General features: G+C 64.8%; 4 protein-coding genes across 4 annotated transcripts; 1 reads left to right on the forward strand and 3 right to left on the reverse strand.

The window, feature by feature from the left end:
• Positions 1-235: 235 nt before the first annotated feature.
• PFL1_01316 (uncharacterized protein) lies at positions 236-598 on the reverse strand (the record flags this gene model as incomplete). The annotated part of the gene is made up of 3 exons (XM_007878818.1): positions 236-318; positions 420-459; positions 557-598. 3 exons carry the CDS (start codon positions 596-598, stop codon positions 236-238), a joined length of 165 nt encoding a protein of 54 aa, XP_007877009.1.
• A 1,003-nt stretch (positions 599-1,601) lies between these two features.
• Positions 1,602-4,652, forward strand: PFL1_01317 (uncharacterized protein; the record flags this gene model as incomplete). Its single annotated transcript, XM_007878819.1, has 1 exon — positions 1,602-4,652. The coding sequence occupies one exon, from the start codon at positions 1,602-1,604 to the stop codon at positions 4,650-4,652; it is 3,051 nt and encodes a 1,016-aa protein (XP_007877010.1).
• Positions 4,653-4,745: 93 nt separating this feature from the next.
• On the reverse strand, positions 4,746-7,539 carry PFL1_01318 (uncharacterized protein; the record flags this gene model as incomplete). Its single annotated transcript, XM_007878820.1, has 3 exons — positions 4,746-5,099; positions 5,228-6,706; positions 6,805-7,539. 3 exons carry the CDS (start codon positions 7,537-7,539, stop codon positions 4,746-4,748), a joined length of 2,568 nt encoding a protein of 855 aa, XP_007877011.1.
• Positions 7,540-7,922: 383 nt separating this feature from the next.
• PFL1_01319 (uncharacterized protein) lies at positions 7,923-11,611 on the reverse strand (the record flags this gene model as incomplete). Its single annotated transcript, XM_007878821.1, has 6 exons — positions 7,923-9,648; positions 9,754-10,129; positions 10,213-10,263; positions 10,338-10,471; positions 10,641-10,840; positions 10,919-11,611. The coding sequence occupies 6 exons, from the start codon at positions 11,609-11,611 to the stop codon at positions 7,923-7,925; spliced, it is 3,180 nt and encodes a 1,059-aa protein (XP_007877012.1).
• Between the last annotated feature and the right edge of the window lie 665 nt (positions 11,612-12,276).

Consider the following 12,276-nt stretch of genomic DNA (forward strand, 5'->3'; position numbering starts at 1 on the left):
ACAGCCGGGAGTCCATGGCTGGGTCCGCAGCATGCTTAAAATGACACGGCTGGCTTATTCCTCACCGAGGCGCAGCAGCTCCAGGGGACCTGCGACAGCGGCGTGGGCGTTGGTGTGTGGCTGCTTCCCGGGTGTGCACTTGCGACGGAGGATCCAGGGCCGGCACGGGCACTGGTCCGTCGTGTGCAGGGTCGGCTTGGTGTTCTGTCCAACGACGGACGACAGGCGGGCCGCGTTAGGCGGGCGGAGGAGCGATCTTTCCGTGCGAAGGCAGCTTCCTCTGCTCCTCGCCGAGGTAGAGGCGCTTGAAGAGGACCACTGCAGCGAGACGCGATGCGTGGGATCAAGAAAGGGAGGCGGTCAGCACGAGCGGGCAGCAGTACGGCTTGGCCAACACGAGGAGCAGCTCGTCGGCTCACCGGACGTGGCCACCAGGATGGGAAACGAGATCATAATGGTCTGGACGGACCGGAGGGTGCGGGGACGGAGAACCGAGGTCGTCAGCGGCTACTGCTGCCTTGTCGCTTCTCATGGACCGGGCGAAGGGCGAGCTCACCCTGATCCTCTTCTGTTCGGCAGTCAGCGGTGGGCGCGGCATGCTTGACGCTTGGACAGTCGTGCAGCCGTGCGAACGCAGGCAGCAGGCAGAAAGCGGAATCGGATGGCAGGATGGTGGTGGTCGAGTAGCGAAGGCCCGCGTTGCCGAGAGCGGCCCACAGTGTCTCGTGGATCCAACAAGGGTCCACCTCGGGACCGAACTCGGCTGCTCCTCAACCACGTACGCCGCCAGCCATCCACCAGCCACCGCCACCGCCACCGCCACCACCATCACCACCACCACCACCACCACCACCAACCTCACCGTGCCCAGCCGCAATGACATCGAGATCACGTCCTCCCACACTCTGCAGGCTTGCTCGCCAGACACTCGGGAGCAGGCGACGCCGCTGACGCCCTCTGACGCTCTTCAACTTCTACCTCACCCGGACCCTGTTCTGCAGGGCTACCGGCTGCGCACGGCGGAAAACGATATGTCCCGAGGCTCAGCAGCGCGCGGTATGTCGCTCCCTCCGACTCAGCCCCGTCCACTTGGACCCAGTCGCACCACTGCCAGCCGGCACGACACTGCTGCACCTCACTAACGCTGCGTAGATCCTTCCTCCAACCTAGACCGTCTGGCCGCAGTCCTCGCCCAGCTCTTCCAGGCGGCCAGGGCTTGGCAGGACCTTCCCGGTTCGGGGGGGCCGTCATGTCGCCGTGGTGGTCAAGCAAGCCATCCGCTGCTGGCAGCGACACTCTCATAAGGGCAACGCCGAGCTGCTGACTCTCTCCTGTCGAGCTACTCCCACCTCTCCCGCTCTTTCCTTCAGCTTCATAGGTGCCTGGTCGCCACCGCCTCCTCTTCCCTTTCTCTGCCTTGATCTTCCGCTTCTTGATCCCTCTCCTTCTTGCACAACTCTTGCCGCAAAAGCGCCGGTCGCTTTTGCATCGTCCTTTGAGATTGCTTCGACCCAACTATTCTGATAGCGCCCTACCGCCACCGACGTGATCGCCTACCCGCTGAGGCGTCGTGACCTGCAGCCAGACCCGCGCACGCCAACATGGACGAGTTCGGCTACCACGCCACCCACAGCCTCTCCGCCGAGATTCGACCCGAAGGATCCAGCAAGGACAGCCTCAAGCTGCGCCCGCTCATGCTGCCTGGCCTTTCAGCACAGAATCAGTATCCCCCCGTTCAGCGGCTCAACATCCCCAACTCGCGCAGCGTCCCCTCGGGATGCGTCATCAGGAGGGTCTCCCCGGGCCGCAGGCAGCACCACCCGCCGCGTCGCACCATCGAGTCGGAAGCCGAGTCGAGCTCGGAAAGTGACTATGAGATGGGCCCAGATCGTCGCAGGGCGACAGCTTCGCACGACGTTGTCTTCGATTGCCTCTCGCCAGAGCACAGCGTGTCTGGACAGGGCAGAGGCGCCCTGTCTAGATCGCGCTCCGAGACCTTTAGCTTCCCGCTGCCACCGACGGACCGTCCACGTCCTGCGGGACGGCTCCCCTCAACGCGGAGGCGGCCAACGGCGACGGCCTTGAGGGTACCCTCCAGCGTCCGTACGGCGTCTTTCCGCGCCGATGCCGAGGCTTTCATCAACCAGGCTAGCCCGTGCCTGCCGCTGGCGGCGTGCACCTTTTCTCCCATGCAGTGGCCGGCATCGCTCGCTCTAAGCGGCAGCCAGGGCTGGTCGCCAGACTCGAGCAGGGCAGCGTCCCCAGTCTTGGTCGACGCCGGACTGGTGATGGAGAAGAGCGACAGCAAGTCCGGGTCGATTGGCTGCGAGGTTCTCAGGCCAGACGAAGATCTGGTCTGCTCGCCAATCAGCAGCGGCCGTAGTGAGCGTAGCATGCCGCCGAGCTACCAGCAAGCCAGCCAACTGCCCGCGTATCAGGATCAGCAATCATCGCCGCCGTGTCTCGATGACGGTGCGGGATCGGATTCGAGCGAGTCAGAGGCCGAGTCCGACGCCGATGCCCAGAAGCTGGCACGCCTGCATGCCAGCTTCCACCTGCTGGACAACGACGGCGAGTTGCTGCTGTCCTCGGGCCGACAGGAGCCCAGCGCTTCGCTCGACCACGTCCTCGGCCTCTCGGTCGAGGAGCAGATGGCCTTCCTCTGTGGCATGGGGTACCGGTACCGCAAACCCACCGCTTCACTGGTCCCTTCGCTCACCGACAACGAGGATGCCAGCGACTACGACGGCGAACGCGCAGAGGTCGGCAGCAGTTGGTCCAGCTCGCACGACTCGGACGAGACCCGGGTCGAGCACAGCCCCATCCAGCTGGCCGAGCAGCAAGGCCGGCGACAGCCGTCGATCCGATTCGGCGCGGAAGTTGACCGGCGACTGGCCTCCAATGCCACTTCGGCCCGCTCATCGCCGATCCTCTCTGGAGCGCTTTCGGCTGACAGGCTCGATGCCGAGCCTCTGGACAAGGTGGGCTCGCTCAACCTCGGTGGCGACGATTCGATGCCCACGACGCCCGCCGACGTCGCCTCGCCTCTGGGGCCCAACGAGATCGATGTCACGCGCCTGTGCGCTCGTCCGCTCGCCTTCAATACCCCCTCGCCCAGGTTTGATCGCACGGACAAGGAGGCTGCCGTCACGCTCAAAGACGAGGACATGGCTGGCACGCCGCTCATCATGCGGGAGTTCAGCTACCTCGTCGACGACAGCCTGCAGTGGTCTTCGAACTCGACGGCAACGACGCCACGGGAGGAGAAGGCAGCGCACCTCTGCGATAGCCCCTTTGACGCGCCGCTGACGACGCCGGAGCTGGAGCTGGACGGATGCATCCTCGACCCGATGGAGGCGCTCCCTTCCCCTCTGCCGGTCGGCGCCCGACCACTGGTCGGAGATCACGAGGCCACTCCCGCATCACAGTCCGGCCAGATGGAGCGGAGCCCGCTGCCCACCCTCACCCGGTCCATCACCTGCCCGACCGGCTTCGAGCAGGAAGGCAGTACGAGGTTCGAAATGGTGCCGCAGTTCCACCGGCCCTTTTCTGGACAGCTCACGCTCCCGCCGAAAGTGCCTCGACCGACCGTGCGACCGACAGACGATGGACTCGCGCCGGGGAGACCGGGTCTCCCGACCTCGATGTCGACCTCGGTCTTGTCGCGCCCACGCCCGCTGGGGCGGCAGACCGCATCTTCCTTCTTCGCCGGCACCGATCTGCAGGCCACCGAGATGTCGTTCGCCAAAGCGCGACGCCTGGGCGCACGACGGCCTTCGGTCCCTGCCCGGCACAGCTCGTTGGACCTCAAGGGCGAGTTTGAACGAGGTCAGAGCGACGCGAGCGAAGAGGCGCGCTCCTACTTTTCCTCGGACTCCGAATTCGACGACGACGAAGACGACGAGTCGTGCAGCAGCACGACGGCCGCGATGGACTGCCGACGCAACAGCGACCCGGCCAAGCGGAGCAAGCGACTGAGCCAGGTCTCGAAAAAGTCGGACTCGTTTCCGAACCCGCATCTCGGCCTGGATCCGGCGCGCGCCGCCAGCATACACCGTCGCAACGCTGCGCGCGAGCTGAGCGCCTCGGACCTGGCCAGGGCGTACGACGTTTCGACGCGACACCGCGACCTCCTCGCCGCCTCGTCGCTCGCCGCCGCTGCCGCACGGTCCCGCCGCCGTCCCGCGCAGCTGCACCGCGACAACCCCGACGGCGGATCCGTCGCGTCCGAAGAGGAGTCGGAGCCAGAGCAGCAGGGTACGTACTACCTCTCGCCCGCGACCACGTCGGCGGCGAAGCGGTACGATGCGCGGTCCAAGTCGCTCCCCACGCTCTACGTCGCACGCACGGAGGCACAGCGCAGGCAGGGCGTCACGGGCCTCGACGAGACCGAGCCTGCCCGCATCGCCGACGTCGAGAGGTACGTTGCCGCACGCCGGGCCGGCAAGTTCGGCCGGGGCGCTGCGGCGATCCCCAAGCCCAGCAAGCTCCGATCGCGGTCGAGCCGCGTCGTCGCTCTCTTTGCTGGTCGGTCCGGTGGACTCGACACGCTAAAGGGGCCCGAAGTGGACGAGGAACGCTCTGTCATCCGCCTGAACACGCCGAGGAGGGGCGTGTTGATCGTCGAGGAAAAGTGGGTCGAGGTGGTGTAGCACCGCAATGCCGATGCCACGCCATTGGGGGCGAGGCGAGGCGAGGCGGGATCGATAATGTCATGTGGTTGATTGCAAATACAAAGGCGCATGCTAGATCTGTGCCAGGATATCGTCGAGCTCCCGATCGACCTTTTCGACCTTCCTCTTCTTGTTCTTTCGCGTCTGCGCATCGTCGTCGTCGTCGTCGTCGTCCTGTACGACCAGTCGATTGGGGTTGTTGAGGTCGAGGACGAGGCTGGTGCCGCGCCTCGACTCGGCCTCGTCGACGAGCGAGGGCAGGAGCGGGACGGCACCCTGCGAAGCGGCGGTGCCGACCGACTCGCGCCACTCGCGCATCTTGCTCTGGCGGAAGAGGGCGAGGTTGAGCTTGCGCAGGAAGAAGCCGCCGTAGTACGACGAGAGGAGGTGGCGTTCGTGCTTGAGGGTGGTGCTCGCCAGCTTTTCCTGCGATGCCCATCGAGGAGGAGGGGGTCGTTGAGCGAGGGGACCAAACGCGGCAGAAAGGTCAGCGGCGGCCAAGAACGAAGGTGTCAGATGAGGATGTCAAAAACCCGGCTTTCTCGACCACGCACCTTTGTGAAGCCGTCGGCTCGAGCCCAGACGGCATCCGCCACCCTGCTTCCCCACTTGTCGTCGACGATGACGTGGATGTGCGGCAGAAAGGCCATGACGAGCTTCCGGCGCTGGGCGTAGGCGAGGGTGCTGCTGTTGAGGCAGGCCAGCACGACGTGGCACGCCGTCGCATCGCACGCCAAGGGCACCAGCGACGGCTGCGCCAGCAGGCTCGATACCACCACCTCGTTGTGCGGCGACGACAGACGCGCCAGCGTCTGCAGCAGCAGGCTGCCCGGGATCGAGACGAGGTCCGCGCGGAGCGGCGCGTCGACTGCGGCTGCTGCGTCGGCGTCGGCGTCGGCGTCGCCGTTTGGTGCCTTGTCTTGCTCGGCGCTGGCCTCATCCTCGTGTGCAACCTCGGCATCAGAGGCGGGCTCGGCGGCTTCTGCCTCGTCCTCGTCCTCGTCCTCGTTCCCGTCCCTCTTCTTCTTCTCCTTGTCGCCGCCCTTTCGCTTCCTCTTGAGGTCCTTCTTGCTGCCCTTGCCCCTCTTCTCTCCGTCCCTGTCTCCGCTCCCGCTGAGGACCTTGGAGTAGGCCTTTCTCGTCTTGCCGCTCAAGAGGACGGGCACGACGTCCTTGACCTGCCTCTCATCGAGCTGACCCTCCTTGGCAACCAGCTTAAACGCCGCGAGGAGCGCGCGCACCGCCTCGGCCTCTTTTGTCTGCAGCGCGCCGCAGCCCTCGAGCAGCGCCTGGAAGACGGCGAGCGCCGACTGCTTGACGAGCGCATCGCCCACCTTGGCGCACTCGTCGATCACCAGGTCTAGCATGGGCGCTGTGGAGAGGCGGCGGAGCGACTCGATGACGACGTGCCGCGCCGAAGGGTGTGCGCCGAGCTGGCCCAGGCGCCCGGAGATGTAGGTGCTGTAGAAGAGCTCGACGGCCGGAGACGGCGCAATCGACACGGCGACCTGGACGGCATGCGAGGCCACCGAGTCGCGCAGGCACGACTCGAGGTGGTCCGACCTCTCCCGTGTGCCAGCCGCCGCGTCGCCCGCCTTTGTCGACAGCGAGGCCGACACGAGGTCATCGAGCACCGTATCCGTCAGGCTGCCCTTCCACGCGGTGTCGTCGCCTGTTTTGGCCAGCTCCGCGCCCTCAAGCGACATGAAGAGCTGCAGGACCGGGCTGGCCACTGCGTCGATGGCAAGGCTCCGGATGTCTGCGGCACCGAGACCGGCGAAGCCAGCCGCCGTCATCTTGCGCAGCGTGGTGAGGAACGACGACGGGATGACGATCTTGGTCTCGGCCGTGGCGCGGGTCACGGGGTCGACGTCGAGCTCGCCGTTCTTCTTTTGCCGGAACTTGGCCGAGCGCTTGGAGCGCTGCACCGCCGACGACTGGATGGGCTGGCCTGTGAGGAGGAGGAGCGTCGAACGCAGCACGTGCGATCCAAAGGCGTCCTTTGCGAGGTCCTGGATGCCGTCCTCGATCTCCTGCGGGTGGCAGCAGAGCCGCGCGTCGGAAGAAACGGGCACGCAAGTTAGTTCGGCGCGCTTCGTAGACATCCGCGGCACCTGAAAGGCGGACTCACGCTGCAGAAGCCAAGGAAGATGTGGGTCGACGACCTCAGCACGCCCTCCTCGCTGACAATCTCGGCCAGCCGTGCCTTGCCCTTGCCCCCTTCGCTCTTGTTCTCGGCGGTGATGGCGGGCTGGAGCGACACGAGGCAGGTCTCGAGGACGTGGGAGCCAAAGCGATGGGAGGCGAGCGTCGCGTAGTTGCCGGCCATGCGGTCCATGAGCACCCGGACCGCCTTCTGGCCGACCCTCTGGACGAGGCCTTCCATGATCATGCTCGTGTCCGGATCCGTGGCCAGCATGAGTTCCTTGCCATCGACCTCGGACAAAATCGCCTTGATCAACAGGGCCAGCTGGTCCTCTCCTTCGCCGTCTTCGGCGCCATCTTGATACGAAGCACCGGCACCTTTCGGCCTGGAAAGCTGTTCGAGCTCGGAGTAGGTGTTGCGGGCTCGGTAGCCCTGCTCCTCGAGCTCCTGCAGCGTGGCCCAGATCTGTCGGAAGTAGGCCTTGACCTCTGCATCGACGAAGCCGAAGGGTGCATCCGATGCGGTGTTCCTCGACGACGACGACGGATCGCTTCGGATCCAGTCGGGCTGTTCGTCCTCGTCGGCGGCGGTGGGTTGGGCAGTCGGTTGGGCCGAGGCGGGAGCTGCGGCCGCTGGTTTGACGCTCGCCGCTTCTGCCTCTTCCTGCCTGCGCTTGCTGGGCTTCTTGCCTCGCTTCCTGACCGCGGGTTTACTCGACATGGCGGTGGTCCGTGGTTGGGGAGAGTGTACGAGTGGTGTCGAGGAGAGGGGAGGAGAGGGGAGAGGGTAGGAGAGGGTAGGAGGAGAGGCCAAGAAGAACCTCGAGTTCAACCTCCACCCGCCGCCGCGGAAAAAATGTTGGAACCGCCGCAAAAATCGAGGGGCGGGGTTACGTAAGCACAGGAAGACAGGCATCGCGACGATACCTGGCACGAGGGCCTTCGTTGTTGAAGATGCCGGGCGACCACCAATACAAGCACGCCGTCTGATTGCTCCACGATCGCAAACGACCCTGACCCGTCGAACGCCCAAGTCGCTGGTAGACTATGGGATTGCAAAACGACGTCACATTTCTCTCTGATCGACGTCGTGGGGCCGCTGCGCTACGGCTTGGCGTAGAAGATGGGATACAGGTACGGCGAATACTTGTGCCGGTCGTAGACCTTGGCTTCCGGATCTATCAAGTCCACGGGGTAGCGCATCGACTCGGGATACGTCTCGGCGGCGACAAACATGGTCAGGTCGTTGCGGTCCGGGTCGATGGGATGCTCCGGGACCACCAGCTTCATTGTCTGCAGCTCCGTGTCGGTCACCGTGTACCGCGAGACGCGTGCGTACCCGATCCTCTGCAGCCCTCGGAATCCGAGGTACTGGCACCATCGATTCATGTCGGTCACCTCGACGTCGTGGATCCGGCCCTCCTCGAACAGGATCTTGTAAGGAGCCGGTCGTTCCGCGTGGGGCTTTGTCACGACGTAGCCGAGGAAGATGGCCGGGTGCGGGTAGGCCTCGCGGAGGATGCGGGCGATCTCGGTAGTCTGGAGTTCGCGGTCCAGCGGATCTTCCTCCTGCCCGTTGTGAGAGACGATGACGTGGGTGTGCACGCCGTAGATGTCCAGGACGGCGTGGATGGCGGGGGCGAGCTCTCCGTTGGGCGAGGGAAGGAGGTGATGGGTGCTGTTGATGATCTCAAACTTGGAGAGGAGCACGGCGCCCCACGTGTTCGACTTTGGGCTCGGTCCGATGTCGGCGTACATGCCCAGGTCTTCTGCGAGGAACTGGGTCAGGTCGCGATTGCCGAACACGGGCCGGTGAAGGTCTGTCTCGACGAGGCCGATGATGTCGAGGTCGAGGTGCTTGATGATCGACGACATGCGCCGTGAGCTGTCGAGCATGTGCTGGTCGAGTGCAAAGTGGACGGTCCACATGCCCGCCGTCACCAGCCTGTCGGGCGCATGGTAGGGCTCGATGGATGACGGCTCCACGAAGCGGAAGGCGGGAACAATGTTGCTCGCGATGACAATGGCCGCCATGATGCGGCCGAGGTACTTGCTGAAGCCCGACACGCCCTCAAAGGGGCGCGAGGACGCCGCCGACGACGCCTTTTCGGCTTCCTTGTCGTTGCTGGGCGGCGCACCGATGGCGTTGGCCTCGCGGGCATTGAGCTGCCCCACGGCGAGCAGAACGACCTGCAGGGCGAGCATGAATCCCGTCCTCTCGCGCATGATCTTGCCGCCCGGCACAAAGGCGTAGGCGACGGTGAGGATGCCGACAAAGACGAGCACGTTGGCAACCAGCCAACTTGCGAGCATCACCTTGAGCGGGTTGTGGCGCATGGCCGCGGCGATCAGGGGGAAGGCGAGCGGAGGCAGGGTGAAGGCGAAGCCGGCGGCGCCGACGAAGCTCACCCAGTCCGTGTGCCACTTGAGCAGGTATGCCGAGATGGCGTGGACGGCGACGAGCAGAGGGCTAGTTGCCACGCGAGGCTCGCCGAGTCTGATGAGGGTCGAGGCTGCCATGGCCGAGAGGATGACGGAGCCGTACTGGATCGCCGTCGGGCCAGTCACAGGGTAACCGGTCCAACCCCAGGCGATCAGCGTTCCCGTATCGGTCAGATGAGCATGGAGGGCGTAAAGAAGGACGCCCGTCCCGATCGAGGCCTTCCAAAAGCTGCCGAGGCCTTCGTTGGCGGAGCGGAAGTTGATGGCCGGCCGACCCTCCTTGCGCGGCCTGGTCCAGATCTCGAGGGTGCAGAGCACGCCGAGCGCGAGCGCATACGGGTTGAGCCCGCCGTTGGTCGAATCGAGGAAAGGCCACGCCGGGTTGTTGCTGCAGCGACGAGGGGCAGAAGAAGCGATGGCAAGAGGGGTGGTCAGTCGGGCTGCAATCGTCTGGAATTGCTGCTTCAGCGCGCCGTGCCGTGCAGCTGCTCACCTGTGGTTGGCGTACTTGGCCAGGTTGGACAACAGCAGCCCCACCAGCCACACTGCCACCTTGGTGGTCAGCTGTCCAGACTCCCAGCTGGCGCCCCAGTCGACGGCGAGGAGGACCGCGAGCACGGCGTTGGAGAACGCGACCGCCAGCAGACGGTACAGAGCGCTATCAATCCACCAGCTGGCGATGCCGGCGAGCGAAAGCAGCCACATCAAGGACTGCGGACGGTTCGACAGCCGGCCGACGTGAGCAATGCCGCCAATTGAGTCCATCGCAGGACGGCGCAGCGGAGGCATGGCGAGGGTCAGGCCCAGACCGATGACCTGCGAGACGAGCAGCGCCTCGTGGCCGCCAATGCCCATATTGTAGACCGAGACTGTCGAGGGGCAATGTCGATGCAAAGCTCTGACCTCAGCATCTGCAGGCATGTTCGAGGTCGGACATGCACGGCAAACTCACAGAAGAAGATCATCGGATGGAGAGCCGTCAGGGAGGTCCAGAAGCAAAAGGCTGGAGGGGAGAAGCACTGGTCAGCACTTTGTCGCAGGTGTCTCCGCTTAAATCTGCCGTACCGTGCTGCTCACCGAGGTAGCATTCCGAGCCCAACGACACCAGGTCTCGCGTGGAGAGATTCTCGGGAGATTTCGCATCTCTATAGGCGCTCCTCTTGCTCGTGCCCGCCTCCTTGGTCTGAACGCCTGCAGGCTCCTTCTTGACGCTGCAGGGAGCAAACCGATAAGTCGAGAAAGCCGTAGATTGCGGGTCGTAAGGCGGCGAGGATACAGGAGGGGTAACCACAGGCACGGTGGTGCTATCAGTCAGTCTATGCGGTCGCTCATCTACGTCGAGAAGCGTCTTGCGCGACTGGGAGCGAGGCGAGTCCGTACCCAAAGTCGGCCGGAACGGTGCTCCAGGCGCCGGTGGTGAAGGCTTCGGCCTTGCCTCCATTGAACCATGCCCCTCCTACTTTGGCGGCAGAGTCTGCTTTGGCTGGGCTGCCCGCAGCTACGATGGTTTTCGGAGCCTCGATGACGTGGAGCTCCAGCCTCGACAGGTCGTACACGCTTGCGGCGTCAAAGAGGAGATCCTGCACGAGTCATGAGAAGAAAGGATGTTCAGCCCACCGCGCGTCGATTAACATCCACCGCCCGCCTGTCAAACTCACAAAGATGATCAGGCCCCATTCGAAGAAGGCATACTGGGAGTAGGCGCCTGGGATACGCAGGACATTGTGTCGGTAGAAGAAGAGGCCCATTGGAGGCATGCAGGAGAAGAACAGGGTCGCGGCCAGGCGTCGCATCTTCCTCGCCTTGGCCGCCACGCTGTCGCGGTCGCCGTCCGGGGTCGACTGGTACTTGTTGGGCTGCGGCGCGAGGCTGCCGCTGGTGATGTACATCCAAGGCGGCGTGAGCAAGAGGTAGGCGGCCATGGCGATGTCGTGGAAGTCGTGGTGGTCGGACGAGGTGACGTAGACCCAGCCTCCGCAGGCGAAAGTCCTCGCTGTGCCGACGATGAGCAGGATGGCCGCCTTCTTGGAGCCCGAAGGGGTGGCGAGCGAGACCAGGAGGGCGGAGAGGAATACGAGGAGGAAGCGAGGCCCCGCCATCAGGGCGATGCCGACCTGAAAGATGTTGCGCTCCGGGAACCAGTCGCCAATGGTTGCGCTGACCGAGGGCCAGTACTCTTGCGGGTAGCCGGCGACGTGGTTCTTGACGATCCTTTCATAGTGGAGCGCAAGGGCGGTGACGAGCGCGCCCAAAAAGGCGATAAAGCCGAGGACGGTGTGGACGGTCGAGACGACACCGCCCGATACTGTGACCAGCGGCGGCTGATACCGGGTCGCAACGTCGGACGGCATGGCTGCGGACTACGCCTTGCGCTGCAGCGACAGCAGTTGGTATGTAGATGGCGGGCGTGGACGACGAGGTAGAGGCAGTGGACGCTATGCCGATCTTGCCAGGAGGATGAGGGATAACTCAGAGTGACGACCACAGCGGAACCAGGCGAAGAAAGGCAACAAGAGGCCGGATGGGCGAGGGCCAGCAAGGGCGAGGCGCGGCCCGGCCCGGCCTGGCCACCCTCGCAAGGCGCCGTCGCGACCCACAAAGACGGGTGGAGGTCCGATGCTGCGCTGCCCTTCAGCTTCTCGGCGTCGCACGGCCCGTTCGTTTCCTTGCTTGGGCCGGCCGCGCGCCGGGCTGAAGCGTGGCTCAACCGCCTAGCCCGGCCCGAACCTCGCTCGACCGCTTCCGTCGCGCTGCGTTTTCTGCGACCGCACAGTGGTACAGCTGCGACGTGAGCTCAGCTGTCCTCTGCCGGCGCTCATCCAGATCGTCCGCCAACGGATCCAGGCAACGAAACGCGCGAGTACCGCCGCGAGCCGTGGGCGACTCTGACTCTCTCTCCCTGGACCTCGGACTCGGGCCCGCCATTTGTTGGCTTGACGCAGCAAGTGGGCTTCTTCGGCGCGGCCTACGCCAGGCAAGCAAGAGGACAGCCAGGCCACAGCGCCCAACGCCAAGC

This window comes from Pseudozyma flocculosa (assembly GCF_000417875.1).
Source record: "Pseudozyma flocculosa PF-1 unplaced genomic scaffold scaffold00003, whole genome shotgun sequence".
Classification (NCBI taxonomy): domain Eukaryota; kingdom Fungi; phylum Basidiomycota; class Ustilaginomycetes; order Ustilaginales; family Ustilaginaceae; genus Pseudozyma; species Pseudozyma flocculosa.